We start from the raw sequence: 20,128 nt of genomic DNA on the forward strand, positions 1-20,128 counted from the left end.
AGACAACGCTCACTGCCCGATATTTTTCTCGAAAAGCGAGGATGCGCTGTCCCAGACCTGGCCCAGCCTCCCGCTGTACGCTTTTCCCCCGATCTCCTTGTTACCAAAGGTTTTAACAAGGATCAGGGAAACACAGCACCCAGTGCTCCTTATAGCCCCGCGCTGGGAGAACCAAATCTGGTACCCAGAGCTAGTGAGGCTGTCGCACTCACCCCCATGGCCGATCCCGGTGAGAAAGGATCTCCTCTCTCAAGCCGGTGGATCGATCTGGCATCCCCATCCGGAGCGATGGTCTCTGCATGCATGGGTAATCAACGGATACCCGTTGACCTGCCAGAAGGGGTCGTGAACACGATCACGCAGTCTAGAGCTCCCTCCACGAGACGGCTCTATGCGTCTAAATGGTCTGTGTTCTCTAAATGGTGCGCTACTAAGAGCTTTGACCCACGCACATGTGGGGTTCCGCAAGTGCTCTCCTTCCTACAGGAGCTGTTGGATAAGGGCAGGTCCCCTTCCACGCTCAAAGTGTGTGTGGCGGCTATTGCAGCGTTCGCTGAGACGACGCGCAGCCGGGCAATCGGAAGGAACGAGCTCATCATCCGTTTCCTCAGAGGAGCCAGGCGGATGAATCCCCCGCGGCCCCCCTCGGTTCCTATTTGGGATCTGTCCTTGGTCCTGGAGGCCCTGAAGGCTTTTCCTTTTGAACCGCTTTAATCTGTGGATTCAAAGTACCTTTCGCTCAAAACTGTTTTTCTGATAGCTCTGTCTTCAGTAAAACGCGTGGGGGATCTGCACGCGCTGTCTGTGAGCCCTGCATGTCTTGAGTTCGGACCAAATGACTCCATAGTCATCCTCAAACCGAGACACGGTTATATCCCCAAAGCGATTGGTACCCCCTTTAGGGCGCAAATCATCTCCCTGTCGGCTCTGCCAGCATCCGATAGCGAGGACGGTGATAACTTCCTATGCCCTGTCAGGGCGCTGAGGGTTTACATCACACGGTCCGAGCAGCTCTTTGTTTCTTTTGGCGGACGCACCAAGGGTCTCGCCGCCTCAAAACAGAGCCTGTCCAGGTGGATAGTGGACGTGATTGCAGCAGCTTACGCCTCCAAACACCTGCAGTGTCCTTTGGGTGTCAGAGCCCACTCCACTAGAGGCATGGCCTCTTCGTGGGCCTGGTCCAGCGGAATTTCTATTCACGATATTTGTATGGCGGCGGGCTGGGCCTCCCCATCGACATTCGTGAGGTTTTATAACCTGGAAGTTCCCGCCCTGCAGGCTAAACTGTTATCAGTATAAGTGGCATGCATGCTGCCCAGTCGCTTATGCGCAGACTACGTCCACATACTGGTTAATTTTCTGGTTGGCACCAGGGGAAGGATTCTTTTCCACAGATAGACCGGTGTTTCCGCTCTATTTCTTTTCCCTGATATGTGTTTATGCACTGTGTGGGCCCGCGCTGCCGGCCGCACCATTTACACTGATGTATATAGACTGGCTATGCCGCTCTATCTTATATGTGAAGTGAAGTGCTTGGTACATGTGTTGGCCCGACCGGCCACCTGTTTCAACGTGATGTTTTTCCCCGGTCTCCCTGGGATTCATGTGTTGGATGCTCGGCGCGCACGCCGTTGACAATGGGTTCCCGTAGCGTAAGCAACTTACGCAATATGAGAGAACCTCTCGTAAGAGAACGTACTCGGTTACCTAATGTAACCTCGGTTCTCTCTAGAAGAGGGAACGAGTATTGCGTAACCTGCCGTGACGCGCCACGAGCTTTTGCGCTTCAGACTATGAAAACCGGATTTTCAGCCTGTGAGCCCTCCTTATATACACACTGGCCACACCCATCTTGACGGTTAGAAGGTCAACATCACTCATTGGGTGTGATGTCTCGCAGGGCTCACTGGTAGGCTTAAGCAGTTGCCGCCTGGCAGCCAATGAGCACGCTTATACAGTCTGCTGCACTGCGTTGACAATAAATGCAAAATTAAGGATAATTTTTTGGCTTCAGATCTTGAAGAAAGAGAACTTTCCCGTAGCGTAAGGAACTTACGCAATACTCGTTCCCTCTTCTAGAGAGAACCAAGGTTACATTAGGTAACCGAGTACGTTTTCTTGTCTCTTGGTTTTTTGGATTTCTTGCCTGTCCCGTGGATTACTCTTGTGCCTCTGACCCCTGCCTGTTTTGTTTTGTTTTGTTTTGTTTGTTTGTTTGTTTGGACTGTCTTCCTGTGCTTGACCCTCTGCTTGTTAGATTACGATTCTGGATAACACCTTTAATAAAAGCTGCTTTTGGATCCTCTACCCTCGTGTCTCGGAGCAGTTCGTAACAATGTTTCATGAATGGCACAAAGTTATGTGACTGTTCAAGTCTCTGTCTTTAGATCTGTGTGTTCAATAATGTGCTTTTTTGTATCTGATAAAGCCATTAAAGTTGTGCGTATCGTGCACACGCCTGATTTTTATGTGGGCAAGACTTGAGACTAAAGAAACGGAGTAGGTTTTGTTCTGGGTTTTGAGAATTGTTTATATCTCACAATTTCTGACTTTATTTCTCACAATTGCATGTTTACATCTCACATTTATAAAAAAAAGAAAAAAGTCTGAATCGTGAGATAAAAAGTCACAATTGCCTTTTGTGTTTTTTATTCCGTGGCAGAAACAAGCTTTTTTTGGGAAAGGATGAGAAACAGAGCAAGAAAATGAGAGGAAAAAGAATGAGAGAATATGATAGAAATGACAGTCGAAGAGAAGGTACAGCTAATATACTATTATTGTATAAATATATTTTTGTAAATGCAACAGTTAGTATCAGTCATTACTTATCGGATAAGATTAGAGATAGTATGTTTATCGGGGAGCCACTAGAAAGTTAATCCATAATTCTTTAATCCTTTATTCCTCCAGTGAGCAAACCAGAGGAAGAAAAAGAAACAAAAAGCTCATACCGGTGTTGGATAAAGGATAAAGACAAATATTGATTTGATGATGATGATGATGTTTATGTTCAGACTCTCAGGTCACTGTTGGATATGCACTTAAATTCACTTCACAGATAAATATCTAGTGGAGGTTGAGAAGAGAGACTGATCCTTTGAGTGTACAGTAGTGTCTAGAAGAGCTAGATAAATGCTTTGTTCAGTTTATTCATTCAGTAAATACCCTGATTTTTTTAAAGGTGGTTTAAACACGTTTTTTTTTTTTTAGATTAGTAGTTTAAATAAAAGGTTTTTTTTTTTAAATCTATATCTTTAATAAGTCTATATATACATAAACCTACCATTATGAAATATGACCACATACAACATTAAATTCAGACACAGGGCAAAGATGGCAACACTTTATATGTTTTTACACAAACATATCACACAAACACATATCTGAACATATTTATTTCAGCTCATTACAACAGAAAAAATTGTGGCCACAATTCAATTGAAATATTTTTCATTGTCTTGTTTTCTTAAAAAAAAAAAGATTACTTTGTATTTAAAGATAATGGTGTAGTTGACTTAGTCATTTTAAGGCCTTCAAGAGAGCAAAAATGTTACTCACTGTTACTCACACATGTACATGTTCTCAATGTACATAATAGGCAGAATATTTAAACTATTCACAAACATAGGTGTTGCACAGATTCTGGTGTAATCTAATGTTTGATAAGGAAGTGCTTAACACAAGAACCCTAACTATTCCATTCATAGACAGACGGAATTTACAATTGTGCTTCATGCAAGAGTGTAAGTGATCATTTCTCTTCTGGGAACAGATTTAAGTATGCCGATGAAGGTTCACATATTTTCAGTGTCAAAATGTATTTTGCTGACACTCTAAACCATTGATAAAACATTGCATATATAAGTGGATTCATACAGGAATTCAAACATAACATCCAATACATTATGTTAATTATAAGAGTGTCATTTTCGTCATGCCCAAAAGAAAGAGTAACTATGTAGTACGGTGTCCAAAAAAGAAGATAACCCAGTACTACAATCCCTAAGGTTCTTGCAGCCTTTTTTTCTGATTTGGCCTTTTTTTCTGTGACTGAATTTAAATGCTTAGCTTGCCGTTTTGCTACAAAGCAGATTTTCACATATAAAGGAATAATTATGCAACAAGGAGCCACTAAACAAACAAAAGCATCTATTATAATATTTTCCAATGTAACAACAAGTATGCATTCTCCAATACATGTGTGGTTCCTCTCTGGATACAGTAAAAACTCATACAACAGATAAAATGCATAAAAGAAATTGAATTACCAGTTTACAACAATAGAAACAACAGCTCTGTTATTATTGACTCTTATTGGATATCGCAAAGGGTCATTCACAGCAATGTATCGATCCACAGATATAATAATCATATTACCAAGAGATGCATTGACAACAACATAAAGAATAAAAAGGAATACTGAGCAAAATCTTTCTCCAAAGTACCAGCATGGCTCAATCAGTTTCATTCCCTGCACTGGCATGAGAATCAGTCCTGCGATCAGATCAGCCACTGCCAGAGAGAAGATCAGCACATTGGTGGGAGTGTGGAGCTGCTTGAAGTGCGAGATGGAGATGATCACCAACAGGTTCAGAAACACGGTGAACACTGATGTTACAGCGATGAAAATGTACACAATAATGTACTCTGATTCAGGTCGGATACTTCTGGTACAAGACAAATTGTTGCTTGGAAAGCAGTATTGGATTGTTTGATTTTCCATGTTTGTCAGTCCCCAGTTGGATAGATTCTATGTGAGGATGCTTGTTAGTTTAGCCCCCTGGTCCTTGTCACTGACACGACTCAGTTTTATACGTTCAGAAAGCACAGCGACCACCCCATTCAACAATACAACCTCTCAAATCCACCCACTACTTAAATATTTATATACCTGATCAATCTGATCTATACAATATAGTGGATTAGCGAATCTAATAAAGCTAGTTTACTCTTACATTCTGCCTATGTAAGGCAGCATCTGTTCTAACAAACAGCAGGCAAGTGCACTACTGTAAGAGCAATAAGTCCAATCCATCGCCTTCCATTCCACTCAAAATTATATCCATGTTAACATACAATAAAAATGAAAGATTGAATCTGGATATTTTCACATTTCCAGTATAGGGCTACCACCAATTTATGTCCCTGGAAAAATCTCAAGAAAGGAGACTGAAATATGATTAGACTGTTATGCAAAGGCAGAATAGAATAACTCATTTAGTCAAAATTGAATTATGACCACAATTTGTCCTCATAAACTATGATCTGTCCTTTGACAGCTTTGGTTAAACTATGCTTAGATTAAGACAGGGGTGTACAATGTTGCTCCTGGAGGGCCACTGTCCTACAAAGTTTAGCTCCAACTTGCCTCAACCCTCCTGCCTAGTTTCGAATTTGCCTAGTAAGACCTTGATTAGCAGGTGTGCTTATGTGGGGTTGGAGCTATACTTTGCAGGACTGGAGACCCCTGGATTAAGAGAAAATAGACTGACCAAGGCAGAGCCGGAGGGGTGAGATGGCCCGGTGAAGCCATAAGGATGACGATCCCAGGTGGAGCCGAGGGGGAGAGGGGCCAAGGTGGAGTGAGGGGCTCAGAGGATTGAGATAAAGCCAGGGGAATAACATATTTTGGCGGAGCTAACGAACTGGAAGCCCCAGGCAGATCCGAGTTGCTAGGTGATGCCAATGAGGGAGGAATCGAAGGGCTGAAAGGAGCCAGCAAAGACAAGGCTCAAGAACTGGATGGCATAAGCAGAGGAGGTGGGAGTAGGAGGCTGGGTGGGAGCATGTTTGGAAATAATCTCTTCATATTCCTTAATCCCACAAGGGTTCAAGTTCATCATATCCACAGCAGTGCCCGGAGTATGGACAGGGCTCCACTCCATGCCTTCGTATTCTGTTTATATTCCCATTGGAATGGATACAGGAATCGGCTCACACACCTGCTCAGACTGAATTGGCTCAGGTGACAGACATGGCTGCAGGAATTGACTCTGTAGTGGGCATTGGCTCAGGCTCTTGGTCCGTGGCAGGCATCAACTCCGGGTCTGTGGTGGGCTGCGGTTCCAGATCCGTTGTGGGCATAGGCTTAGTGCAGATTATGATGGAGGGAGTGGAGTGGAAGGGTGCAGTGTATTTACTCCATCGTCCTCCACCTAGCCGACAGTACAATGCCCTAATATTATGTCATGGGGGAGGTGATAACAAGGAGGTGCAGGTGAACATAATGAATCCCCTGGGGTCGGCGGTCGCGCCGGCAATACCAGCTCGCTTTTTTTCTTATCAGTGCAAAAGAGATTCAAAATACTCTTTTGATTTTGATTTTGATCTTACATATAAGTGTTATGTATCATTCAAAACTGTTAAATGTCTTCTTTTATTTGTATACACTCATAATAAAAACAAAATGTTGTGTTTTTCGTAAAATAAAGAAAATAAACATGATGCACATTCTGCCATCTCTCTCAATGTGAAGGTCATTATGAAACACGACATAAAATTAACTGTAACTCAGTGAATGTTTGTCACACAGACTTGAGACGTATGTCTTTATAAAGCTTGGAGTCTCTATTTTTAAATTATGTAAATTATATCAAAAACAAATATTATCTGTTTAAGTAATCGGTATGAAAGCAACAAAATGTACAGTTTATTCAGTCTGTGCTCATTAACTCTAATGTGACCACACCCACGCGCATACGAGCGATTGACATGCAAATAGTCCACGTGAAGGAAGCAGAGCTGTTAACGCCCTCATCACCTCTAAATAAAGAATCAGAGACTTCAGTCCTCCTCTGCTTTTCATCGAGTTTTGGAAGACACGTTGTGTTTGTGCTGTCCTGACCTGTTTACCTGGATTTACCTCAGAAGAATTAGAAGAACGCGTTTTGAGGATGAGAAAGATTTTTAAGGTAAGACATGTCCTCTTTAATAATAGTAATAGTAAGCATGTTATTGTTATATAAACTTTACATTGTAGCAACTAGTCAAACTGGTGCCAGACTAAAATGTACGTTATGAAATGAGATTGGAGTAAAAACATAAAGCCTATTGCTAAATTTATATACATGTACACAAGGATATTTTTATGTTTGATAATAAAACACAGCATGATTTTAAAGTAGGCTAATATGAGTATTTACTCTAATATGGTTAATATTATAATGTTTAGACACATGTTTACTGTACTGTGTTTGTGGATATATGCTCAAATGTAGATATGTGTAATATGGTAACAATAATGTTTCATAGTTTGGAGGGGCTCAATCGCTTCTGTAAATGTTCTCTGCACGCACTGTGAGTTTGAGTCACTCGCGCTGTGCGTTTGAAAAGCAAAACGCGCCAAACATTAGGCTTCATGTTTTTACTCCAATCTCATTTAAACGAATGGAAACATTAAAAGTAACATATGATAATCCATATATTTTTCTCTAGTGTAGTTGTTACTTAAGTGTTTATTTTTAACGATTTATAGTCCACCTGCTATAGGCTATTGTTATTATTATTTTATGCAGCCCTACACGTATATGCATAAGGCACAACGAACCTGGTTATCATTATATGTATACATATATATATATATATATATATATATATATATATATACACTCACCTAAAGGATTATTAGGAACACCATACTAATACTGTGTTTGACCCCCTTTCGCCTTCAGAACTGCCTTAATTCTACGTGGCATTGATTCAACAAGGTGCTGAAAGCAACAGAAATCGAGACTCATCAGACCAGGCAACATTTTTCCAGTCTTCAACTGTCCAATTTTGGTGAGCTCGTGCAAATTGTAGCCTCTTTTTCCTATTTGTAGTGGAGATGAGTGGTACCCGGTGGGGTCTTCTGCTGTTGTAGCCCATCCGCCTCAAGGTTGTGCGTGTTGTGGTTTCACAAATGCTTTGCTGCATACCTCGGTTGTAACGTGTAAAGTGGTTATTTCAGTCAAAGTTGCTCTTCTATCAGCTTGAATCAGTCGGCCCATTCTCCTCTGACCTCTAGCATCAACAAGGCATTTTCGCCCACAGGACTGCCGCATACTGGATGTTTTTCCCTTTTCACACCATTCTTTGTAAACCCTAGAAATGGTTGTGAGTGAAAATCCCAGTAACTGAGCAGATTGTGAAATACTCAGACTGCCCCGTCTGGCACCAACAACCATGCCACGCTCAAAATTGCTTAAATCACCTTTCTTTCCCATTCTGACATTCAGTTGTTGTTCAGGAGATTGTCTTGACCAGGACCACACCCCTAAATGCATTGAAGCAACTGCCATGTGATTGGTTGATTAGATAATTGCATTAATGAGAAATTGAACAGGTGTTCCTAATAATCCTTTAGGTAAGTGTATATATATATATATATATATATATATATATGTATGTATATATATATATATATATATATATATATATATATATATATATATGTGTGTGTGTGTGTGTGTGTGTGTGTGTATTGTAAATTTTAAATCCCAAATTTAACCAGAAAAATCTAAAATGTATTCCCAAAATCGTGCAGCCTATATGTAGCAAGGTTCAATGTTGTGGGAAGAAGGAAGGAGACAGGGTCGGCTTGCTATGGAACGTGTGTCCCTTTTTATGCAATATTTCTCAAAACAAAAGTCGCACTATCAGCGCTCTCCAAACACAATCTCTTTCAAATAGCTTCTTGATAACAATTTCTTTGACTCTCTGTAGCCAGCAGCGTGCACACGATTCAACAGCCACTCTCTCTCTTTGCTTCACACTTGCAGGTAGCTTTTATCTGGTTCCCCACGGCAATTACTGCAACGAGATCGTACTCGGTTACCTAATGTAACCTCGATTCTCTCTAGAAGAGGGAACGAGTATTGCGTAAGTATAGCTTACGCTACGGGAAAGTTCTCTTTCTTCGAGATTTGAAGCCAAAAAATCATCCTTAATTTTACATGCTCTTAACACATGAGCAACTGGGCAGAACATACATATCACTTATACTGATAACAGTTTAGCCTGCAAAGCGGGAACTTCCAGGTTCTAAAACCTCACGAATGTTGATGGGGAGGCCCAACCCGCCGCCATGCAAATATCGTGAATAGAAATCCCACTTGACCAGGCCCACGATGAGGCCATGCCTCTAGTGGAGTGGGCTCTGATTCCCATAGGGCACTGCAAGTGTTTGGAGGCGTAAGCTGATGCGATCGTGTCCACTATCCACCTGGACAGGCTCTGTTTCGAGGCGGCGAAACCCTTGGTGCGCCCACCAAACGAAACAAAGAGCTGCTCGGAACGCCTGAAGGCGGCGGAGCGCGTGATGTAAACCCTCAGCGCCCTGACAGGGCATAGGAAGTTATCACCGTCCTCGCTATCGGATGCTGGCAGAGCCGACAGGGAGATGATTTGCGCCCTAAAGGGGGTACCAATCGCTTTGGGGATATAACCGTGTCTCGGTTTGAGGATGACTATGGAGTCATTTGGTCCGAACTCAAGACATGCAGGGCTCACAGACAGCGCGTGCAGATCCCCCACGCGTTTTACTGAAGACAGAGCTATCAGAAAAACGGTTTTGAGCGAAAGGTATTTTAAATCCACGGATTCAAGCGGTTCAAAGGGAAAAGCCTTCAGGGCCTCCAGGACCAAGGACAGATCCCAAATAGGAACCGAGGGGGGTCACGGGGGATTCATCCGTCTAGCTCCTCTGAGGAAACGGATGATGAGCTCGTTCCTTCCTATTGTACGGCCGCGCGTCGTCTCCGCGAACGCTGCAATAGCCGCAACGTACACTTTGAGCGTGGAAGGGGACCTGCCCTTGTCCAACAGCTCTTGTAGGAAGGAGAGCACCCGTGGAACCCCACACGTACGTGGGTCCAGGCTCTTAGTGGCACACCATTTAGAGAACACAGACCATTTAGACTCGTAGAGCTTTCTCGTAGAGGGAGCTCTAGACTGCGTGATCGTGTTTACGACCCCTTCTGGCAGTTCAACGGGTATCCGTTGATTATCCATGCATGCAGAGACCAGCGCTCTGGATGGGGATGCCAGATTGATCCACCGGCTTGAGAGAGGAGATCCTTTTTCACCGGGATCGGCCATTGGGCTAAGTGCGACAGCCTCACTAGCTCTGGGTACCAGATTTGGTTCTCCCATCGCGGGGCTACCAGAAGCACTGGGTGGTGTGTTTCCCTGATTCTCTTGATGACCTGTGGTAACAGGGAGATCGGAGGGAAAGCGTACAGCGGGAGGCTGGGCCAGGTTTGGGCCAGCGCGTCCTCGCTTTTTGATAAGAACGTCAGGCAGTGAGTGTTGTCTCTCGACGCGAAGAGGTCGACTTCCGCTTTGCCAAACAGGCGCCAAAGTGACTGGACTGTCTGGGGGTGCAGAGACCATTCTCCCAGGGGAATGATGTCTCTGGGCCGACGTTCAGGTGGCCTGGCACATGCGTGGCTCTCAGCGAGTGCAGTGAGTGATGAGCCCACACGAGAAGGCGTTCTGTCAGTTTGCAGAGGTTCCTGGATCTGACACCGCCCTGTCGGTTCACATAGGATACCACGGATATGTTGTCCGAGCGGACTAGCACATTGTGAACCCGTATGAGAGGGAGGAAGCGATTGAGCGCATTCTCGACTGCTATCATCTCCAAACAGTTTATGTGGAGGCATCTTTCCTGGTCTGACCACAGGCCAAGGACCATTTTGCCCTCGAAAAGAGCGCCCCAACCTAAGTTGGATGCGTCCGTCGAGATAACTTTGCGGTGCGAGACGGCTCCCATTGTCACTCCCCGCTGGTACCAGTCGGCCGCTAACCAGGGCTTCAGTGCTGAAACGCAGATCTTGAGTCACTCTGATTTGAATGTCGCCGGAAGCCCAGGCTCTGTGAGGCACTCGGACATTTAACCAGCGTTGCAGCAGGCGCATACGCAGTAGACCCAGTTGAAGCACTGCTGCAGCTGAGGCCATACAACGCAGCATCCTCTGAAATGTCTTGAGAGGTGCGGTGCTGCCTGGCTGGAAAGACGCGGCCAGGCGTTGGATACAGTGTGCGTCATTGCCACAGATTCCAGATCCAAACCCAGAAAAGAGGTTGACTGACTGGGCAGTAATGAGCTCTTGGTCCAGTTGACCGAGAGGCCCAGGCTTTCCAGGTGGCTGAGAAGCACTGTTCTGTGAGCGATGAGCTATTCCTCTGACTGTGCTAGAATCAGCCAATCGTCCAAATAGTTCAGGATTCGCATTCCCCGGCCTCTCGGGAGCGAGAGCCGTGTCCATGCACTTCGTGAACCTGACCGTCGAAGGCGAATCTCAAGAATGGCCTGTGCCGGGGTATTATCTGAATCTGAAAGTAAGCGTCTTTCAGATCGAGAGAGATAAACCAGTCCCTCGGGCGAATCTGTGCGAGGATCTACCTGGTTGTGAGCATTTTGAACGGTCTTCTCATAAGAGCTTTGTTCAAATATCTCAGATCCAAAATCGGTCTGACAGCTCCGCCCTTCTTGGGAACGAGGAAATAACGGCTGTAAAAGCCCGACTCGCTCAGAGAAGGGGGTACCGGTTCTATAGCCCATTTGCACAGAAGTGTCGCTATTTCTGCTCGAAGTAGATGTGCTACTTCCCCATTCACTCTCGTCTCGGTTCGCGCTATGAAGCGAGGGGGCCGGCGAGCGAACTGCAGAGTATAGCCCTCTCTTACTATGCTCAGCACCCATTCTGACGCGCCTGGAATAGCTTCCCACGGTTTCGCGTGTGCCGCTAGGGGCAGAATGGCCTCCGGGCTCTGATCGCCGCACATCGCGGGCTTGAGAGCATGGGACGGAGGCGCGGGCGCAGCGTGCACGCTCTCGGTGCTTAAATACGGCGGCTCGCATGCAGCGATGGCTGGCCGTTTTACACACAGTGTCCCGGTAGCTTTGGACGGGGAACATGTAGTGTGAGGCGCAACGCGCGAGGGCAGCGTCTGGGGCGAAATGTTTGTTAGTATGTGTGAGCGCTCGAGGGCGGGCACAGGATTTACATTTAAAACATGACCGGTAGTGAGAGACCGTGTAACAGAGCGGGCAGCGAGTAGGTGTGGGCACGGGGAAGTGGACACGTGAACCTACTTTCACCACTCGAGCGGCTTTTGCCCGCTTTATGAGAGTGGGCTCTGTGAGAGACACGGGATTTATAGTGCTTGTGTGCAGGGGTGAACACAGAAACGTGGGCACATTCACTACACTTGAAACACATGCGGCGTGAGCCGTGCAACCAGACATTATACTCTTTTTGAGATTTCTCTGGGTCGCTGTGAAAATGGCGGTTGTGTGCAGACGAGAAGGTAGTTTTACCGGCTCATTGGCTGCGAGGTAAACATCTGCAGTAGCCGTGGCAACGGGGACTGACAGGGCGTGAAGCTTTGACGGTGGTCCGGCCGCAGCGGGACTTAACCGTCTTTTCCTCCCTCGGGCTAGGAGGACTTAGTAGGCTCGGGTTTAATCGTTATCCTCTGCCGGGGTCCCCGCGGGGGAGGAGGTCTGTTTCGGCTGGACGAGCGCGATCTAGGGCGGCCTCCCTGTCGTCGCTGCGAGGACGGAGGTTGAGCTGGACGCTGGGCGGAGCTTTGCAAGGCTGGTCACAAGGACGGCGTGTGGCTGAACTCGAGCGTCGAGGCAGAAAAAGGTTCATAGCCTGTGTGGTCTTCTGCACCTCCGAGAAGCGGTCCACGATCCCACTAACCGCAGGGCCGTGGGGGAGAGGGGGGCGTTGAGAACCACCGCACGCTCGGATTCCCTCATGTCGGCGAGTGTGAGCCAGAGATGCCTCTCTGTAACGGTCAGAGCAGCCATGCACCTTCCTATGGCCTGGGCAGACTCTGAGCCTCTCTCGTCCAGTTCGCGGAGAAGATCGGCTTGAAGGATCTGCAGCACGGCCATCGAGTGCAAAGCAGATGCAGCCTGTCCGGCGGCGGTGAAAGCGCGGCCGACGAGGGCTGAAGTGGTCCTGCAAGCCTTTGACGGGAGGGCAGCTTGTTCGAAAACTTCAAGTCGAGCCCGCAGGGTTGACATTGAGAGTTCTTCGCACTCGGGGCAGCCGCCCGTAGAGAGTGTGGTAGCGGTGTGCTCGCAGCCCAGGCAGAGAGCGCAGATGAGATGGCGGTCATCGTCGCTGAGCGGGGCACGGCACAAGCTGCAGGAAAAACGAGGCATTTTGAGAAAAACGCCTTGTGCTCTTTTAGAGGAGTGAGAGAAAGTGTGTGTCGCGGGGCGAACACACACAGCAATAAAAGGATATGTCGCCGGATAGCGTAGCAGGCACGGATGGCTGAAGGCGGCGAAGGCGGCCGGCTTCCTCAGGCGCTTTCCTAAGCTTGCTGGTCGCTGGTTTCAACGGCGGCGGCTCTCAAGATCCAGCGATGCGAAAAGCTTCGCTGAAGACAAGAAAATCAGTTTATCAGCCTATGAACCCCTGCTTTTATGCACGCTAGCCATGCCCATCCTGACGGTTAGAGGGATGTGGAGGGCGCGAAGCGCCCTCACAGGGCGTGATGTCACGCAGGGCTCACTGATAGGCTCCAGCAGTTGCCGCTGAGCAGCCAATGAGCACCCTTATGTAGCCTGCCATGGTCTGCCGGCTGCTGCACTGCGTTGACAATGAATACAAAATGAAGGATCATTTTTTGGCTTCAGATCTTGAAGAAAGAGAACTTTCCCGTAGCGTAAGCTATACTTACGCAATACGAGAGAACCTCTCGTAAGAGAACCAGGTGTACGTCATTATGCGCTTGACCTACTTCCACTCAAGTGCCACTCGTCTCCCGACTCTCTCTCCTGTCACAGACGTCGCTGAACCACGCCCCCCTCGCCACACTATAGTTTCTCTGTTTTTACAGGGACCAGATGAGTCTCTGTACATGACCATGGTAAAATGAAAAATCAAACATCTTGGAAATGACAGGTATGTACTATGTTTGTAACGGTCACCAGCTGGAGTGCCCTTGAGAGCCACCAGAGGGTACTCCACACCAGACTATTATCACTCCCTCACAGACTACATTTCCCATAACTCACTGCCCGGACTCATCATCACTGATTGCTTTCACCTGTGTCTCATCACCCTGTTAGTCTCATCTTATTTATACCATGTTCGCTCATTCACTCACTGCGAAGTTTTGTATGTTGTTGCACTGCACTTCTGAGCGTTTTCCCTGGTTTTTTTGTCTCTTGGTTTTTTGGATTTCTTGCCTGTCCCGTAGATTACTCTTGTGCCTCTGACCCCTGCCTGTTTTGTTTTGGTTTGTTTGTTTGTTTGTTTGTTTGTTTGGACTGTCTTCCTGTGCTTGACCCTCTGCTTGTTGGATTACAATTCTGGATAACCCCTTTAATAAAAGCCGCTTTTGGATCCTCTACACTCGTGTCTCGGAGCAGTTCGTAACAATGTTTCATGAATAGCACAAAGTTATGTGACTGTTCAAGTCTCTGTCTTTAGATCTGTGTGTTCAATAATGTGTTTTTTGTCCTTTGTTGTCTATCTTTGGATTATGTTGTATTGTAAATAAATCCAAACAATCAAAAAGCCATTCTTTTTTAAATCTCTCCTCATTCTTTGTGCAAGGTTCCTCATAATGATAGGGCCTGATAGCACCTGATAGGGCCATCATGGGAGGGTCTTTGTCTTTTTTAGGTATGAAACACATCAATATTCATGATGATTCACGCCTCCTCGCATAAAGGTTTCTTACACAAAACATCTTACAAATTTTAAATCAATGTATTGTCTTATCTGAATGAGTAGGCAGGATGGTTTTCACATAGTTTTAAAGCAAATATTCTAGGCTACGTGATGCAAGTTTCAAAAGTCTTGTGAAGCAATAATCAGTATGGGTTTCATGACCTTATTTCAGTGACAATTTTCTTTTTTCAAAAACAGAGGATTTTTTTTCTTCAAGTAACTAGTCGGTGTTCATTTAAAATTCCAAACACACTGAAATGGGCATAATCTCTCGGATAATCTGATAAAGCCATTAAAGTTGTGTGTATCGTGTACATGCCTGGTTTTTATGTGGGCAAGACTAAAGAAACGCAATAGGTTTTGTTCTGGGTTTTGAGAATTGTTTATATCTCACAATTCTGACTTTATTTCTCACAATTGCATGTTTACATCTCACATTTATGAAAAAGAAAAAAAAAAGTCTGAATTGGTAGATAAAAAGTCACAATTGAGAAACAGGATGAGAAACAGAGCAAAAAAATGAGAGGAAAAAGAATGAGAGAATATGATAGAAATGACAGTCGAAGAGAAGGTACAGCTAATATAGTATTATTGTATAAATATATGTTTGTAAATGCAACAGTTAGTATCAGTCATTACTTGTCGGATAAGATAAGAGATAGTATGTTTATCAGGGAGCCACTAGAAAGTTATTCCATAATTCTTTAATCCTTTATTCCTCCAGTGAGCAAACCAGAGGAAGAAAAAGAAACAAAAAGCTCATACCGGTGTTGGATAAAGGATAAAGACAAATATTGATTTGATGATGATGATGATGTTTATGTTCAGACTCTCAGGTCACTGTTGAATATGCACTTCAATTCACTTCACAGATAAATATCTAGTGGAGGTCGAGAAGAGAGACTGATCCTTTGAGTGTACAGTAGTGTCTAGAAGAGCTAGATAAATGCTTCGTTCAGTTTATTTATTCATTCATTAAATTACCTGATTTTTTAAAGGTGGTTTAAACCCGTTTTCTTTTTTTAAGATTAGTAGTTTAAATAAAAGTTTTTTTTTATTTTTTTATCTATATCTTTAATAAGTCAAATGTAAACGGTGCTGTATTACCTATAAATTTACTATATATATACATATATATATATATATATATATATATATATATATACACACACATAAACCTACCATTATGAAATATGACCACATACAACATGGACAAATGCAGAAATTCAGACACAGGGCAAAGATGGCAACACTGTATATGTTTTTACTCCAACATATCACATAAACATATATCTGAACATATCTATTTCAGCTCATTACAACAGAAAAAATTGCGGCCACAATTCAATTTAAATATTTTTCATTGTCTTGTTTTCTTAAAAATAAAGATTACTTTGTATTGAAAGATAATGGTGTAGTTGACTTTTTGTCATTTTAAGGCCTTCAAGAGAGCAAAAATGTTACTCACTGTTACTCACAAATGTACATGTTCTCAATGTATACATAATAGGCAGAATATTTGAAATATTCACAAACATAGGTGTTGCACAGATTCTGGTGTCATCTAATGTTTGATAAGGAAGTGCTTAACACAAGAACCCTAACTATTACATTCATAGACAGATGGAATTTACAATTGTGCTTCATGCAAGAGCGTAAGTGATCATTTCTCTTCTGGGAACAGATTTAAGTATTCTGATGAAGGTTCACATATTTTCAGTGTCAAAATGTATTTTGCTGACACTCTAAACCATTGATAAAACATTGCATATATAAGTGGATTCATACAGGAATTCATGCATAACATCCAATACATTACATTAATTATAAGAGTGTCATTTTCGTCATGCCCAAAAGAAAGAGTAACTATGTAGTACGGTGTCCAAAAAAGAAGATAAACCAGTACTACAATCCCTAAGGTTCTTGCAGCCTTTTTTTCAGATTTGGCCTTTTTTTCTGTGACTAAATTTAAATGCTTAGCTTGCCGTTTTGCTACAAAGCAGATTTTCACATATAAAGGAATAATTATGCAACAAGGAGCCACTAAACAAACAAAAGCATCTATTAGAAGATTTTCCAATGTAACAACAAGAATGCATTCTCCAATACATGTGTGGTTCCTCTCTGGATACAGTAAAAACTCATACAACAGATAAAACGAATAAAAGAAGGAGAATAACCAGTTTACAATAATAGAAACAACAGCTCTGTTATTGTTGACTCTTATTGGATATCGCAAAGGGTCGTTCACAGCAATGTATCGATCCACAGAAATAATAATCATATTACCAAGAGATGCCACGACAACAACATAAAGAATAAGAGGAAATATTGAGCAAAATATTTCTCCAAAGTACCAGCATGGCTCAATCAATTTCATTCCCTGCACTGGCATGAGAATCAGTCCTGCGATCAGATCAGCCACTGCCAGAGAGAAGATCAGCACATTGGTGGGAGTGTGGAGCTGCTTGAAGTGCGAGATGGAGATGATCACCAACAGGTTCAGAAACACAGTGAACACTGATGTTACAGCGATGAAAATGTACACAATGATGTACTCTGCTTCAGGTCGGATACTTCTGGTACAAGACAAATTGTTGTTTGGAAAGCAGTATTGGATTGTTTGATTGTCCATGTTTGTCAGTCCCCAGTTCAGATTCTGTGTGAGGATGCTTGTTAGTTTAGCCCCCTTGTCCTTGTCACTGACATGACTCAGTTTTATAGGCACAGAAAGCACAGTGACCACCCCATTCAACAATACAACCTCTCAAATCCACCCACTAGTTAAATATACATAGACCTGATCAATCTGATCTATACAATATAGTGGATTAGCGAATCTAACAAAGCGAGTTTACTCTTACATTCTGCCTATGTAAGACAGCATCTGTTCTAACAAACAGCAGGCAAGTGCACTACTGTAAAAGCAATAAGTCCAATCCATCGCCTTCCATTCCACTCAAAATAATATCCATGCTAACATACAATAAAAATGTAAGATTGAATCTGGATATTTTCACATCTCCAGTATAGGGCTACCACCAATTTATGTCCCTAGAAATAATCTCAAATAAGGAGCCTTGAAATATGATTAGACTGTTATGCAAAGGCAGAATAGAATAACTCATTTAGTCAAAATTGAATTATGACCACAATTTGTCCTCATAAACTATGATCTGTCCTTTGACAGCTTTGGTTAAACTATGCTTAGATTAAGACAGGGTTGTACAATGCTGCTCCTGGAGGCCCTCTGTCCTAAAACGTTTAGCTCCAACTTGCCTCAACCCTCCTGCCTAGTAGTTTCTAATTTGCCTAATGATTAGCAGGTGTGTTTATGTGGGGTTGGAGCTAAACTTTGCAGGACTGGAGACCCCTGGATTAATAGAAAATGGACGGACCAAGGCAGAGCCGGAGGGGTGAGGATGACGGCCCCCGGTGGAGCCATAAGGATGACAATCCCAGGTGGAGCCGAGGGGGAGTCGACTGGTCGATGGGCCAAGGTGGAGTGAGGGGCTCAGAGGATTGAGATAAAGCCAGGGGAACGACATATTTTGGCGAAGCTTGCGAACTGGAAGCCTCAGGCAGATCCGAGTTGCTAGGTGATGCCAATGAGGGAGGATTCGAAGGGCTTAAAGGAGCCAGCAAAGACAAGGCTCGAGAACTGGATGGCATGTTCTGCTGGAAAACCCTTGTTCCAGCCATTCATGTGGACGTAAATATGACACATGCCACCTATCTAAACATTGTTGTGGACCAGGTACACCCTTTCATGACAGTGGTGTTCCCTGGTGGAAGTGGACTCTTTCAGCCTGATAGCACCTGATAGGGCCATTATGGGAGGGTCTTTGTCTTTCTCAGGTATTAAACACATGATTATTCATGATGAGTCATGCCACCTCGCATAAAGCTTCTTGACCTTATTTCAGTGACAATTTTCTTTTTGTTTTTTCACAAACCATGCATAAACATCATTATCTCAAAACTACAAACTTTTACATACATACTGCTGACATATTATTGTAGCAGAGTTTGTGCTGAATACAGTGTAATCAGACTTTAGCCATGAAAATGTCACAAGTAACAGAAATAAGCACAAATGTCAGAGCATGTCAGAACACCTCCAGGACCCAGAAAACACCTCAGATCCCAGAGGGTTAACCAATGAGTAGCCATGTGTCATGTATTTGTCTCTTGTTTTGTGTGCAAACACATGGTCGGTTGTTTTGACTATGTGTTTGCATTGTCTTGTGTTTTGCCTCGTTTCCATGTTGTTAATGTTGTATTAGCGTCACCTGTGATTGTGATCATGTGTCCTTACCACGTCCCTTGTTCCCTCGTTAGTATTGATGTTCATCAGTGTCACCTGTACCTTTGTAATTATGTGTTCTATGTAAGCTCCCGGTGTTTGTTCCTCAGTGCTGGTTCGTCTTGTTAACATTCGGTTCTGTGAGTATTGTGGTCTGTCTGTGAAAGTTCCAGTTCCGTTTTATTGTCTAGTCTAGTTATTGTTTGTTTGCCCCATCGTGGGTCTTTGTTTCCGGGTGTAAATAAACCGTGTTTTGTGAAAGTTACTGTCTGCGCTTGGGTTCTATTTAGCGTAACGTGACAGAACGAACCAGCCATTTTTTAACCCAGCAGACAATAGGTTATGTCTTGTTCTGCCAGTAGCCAGTTGGGTGACCAGGAGCGATGGTGGCAGTCGACCATCGAGGACATGAGGAGGGGCAAGATTCCGTTTCCTCCCCAGGGAGAGAGATCCCTGGAGAGATATGCCCAGAGCCTAGAGGAGAAGATAAATTTTACGCCGGAGGTCCTCTAACTCTTATTTCATCGCGGGGTTCAATGTACCTCCTCCGCTGGCTGAACGGCAGGGTCTGATCCGACGTCCGTTTCGAGAGGTGGTGGACCATGTGCGTCGAAAGGAGCGGCAGGACCCCACGAGGACGTTGTCAGTTTCTGCATTACCAGCGATCCCGGAGAGTCGCGTCCTAGCCACGACAACGCTTGGCAACCACGTTCTCGCCACTTCGACGTCTACGAAAGATCCTTCAGCTTTTGCTAAGGACATTGTGGGGATCTCGGTACCGATCCTAGGTCCGGCTATGGCTTCTGCACCGCGGTCAAAGAGGAGGAGGAAGAGATCGTCAGGTTCACCGTCTCAGTCCCTTCCCGGCTCCGTGCCGATTCTCCAGGTTGCTTCTGTCAGTCTGGTCCACGCTGAGAAGATGGGAGAGTGACCAAGACCAATTCTGTCCCAGCTAAGGAGTCTAGGACTGTCCACACTGAGCCGTCTGTGGTAACTCCTGTCCCAGCTCCGTTGCGAGTGGCATCACCCCCAGTTTTGGGTTCTGTATCGGCTCCTCTGCTTGCTGCAGCAACATTGGTTGTGTCCCCTGTTGTTTCCCCGATTACCCCTGTTCCTGTTGTGCCCCGACCTGTCCCTC

The 20,128-nt window shown here is 44.5% G+C and overlaps 1 protein-coding gene and 1 pseudogene across 2 annotated transcripts; both read right to left on the bottom strand.

Moving 5' to 3' along the window:
* Positions 1-3,751: 3,751 nt before the first annotated feature.
* Positions 3,752-5,885, bottom strand: LOC311070005 (trace amine-associated receptor 13c-like; annotated as a pseudogene). Its single transcript has 3 exons — positions 5,684-5,885; positions 5,493-5,590; positions 3,752-4,750 (listed from the first exon to the last, which is right to left on the bottom strand). The product of its transcript is annotated as a trace amine-associated receptor 13c-like (transcript).
* A 10,462-nt stretch (positions 5,886-16,347) lies between these two features.
* On the bottom strand, positions 16,348-18,129 carry LOC311070007 (trace amine-associated receptor 13c-like; the record flags this gene model as incomplete). The annotated part of the gene is made up of 2 exons (XM_084093636.1): positions 16,348-17,386; positions 18,083-18,129. The coding sequence occupies 2 exons, from the start codon at positions 18,127-18,129 to the stop codon at positions 16,348-16,350; spliced, it is 1,086 nt and encodes a 361-aa protein (XP_083949762.1).
* Positions 18,130-20,128: the final 1,999 nt, after the last annotated feature.

This window comes from Abramis brama (genome assembly GCF_963993115.1).
Source record: "Abramis brama genome assembly, chromosome: 19".
Lineage (NCBI taxonomy): Eukaryota > Metazoa > Chordata > Actinopteri > Cypriniformes > Leuciscidae > Abramis > Abramis brama.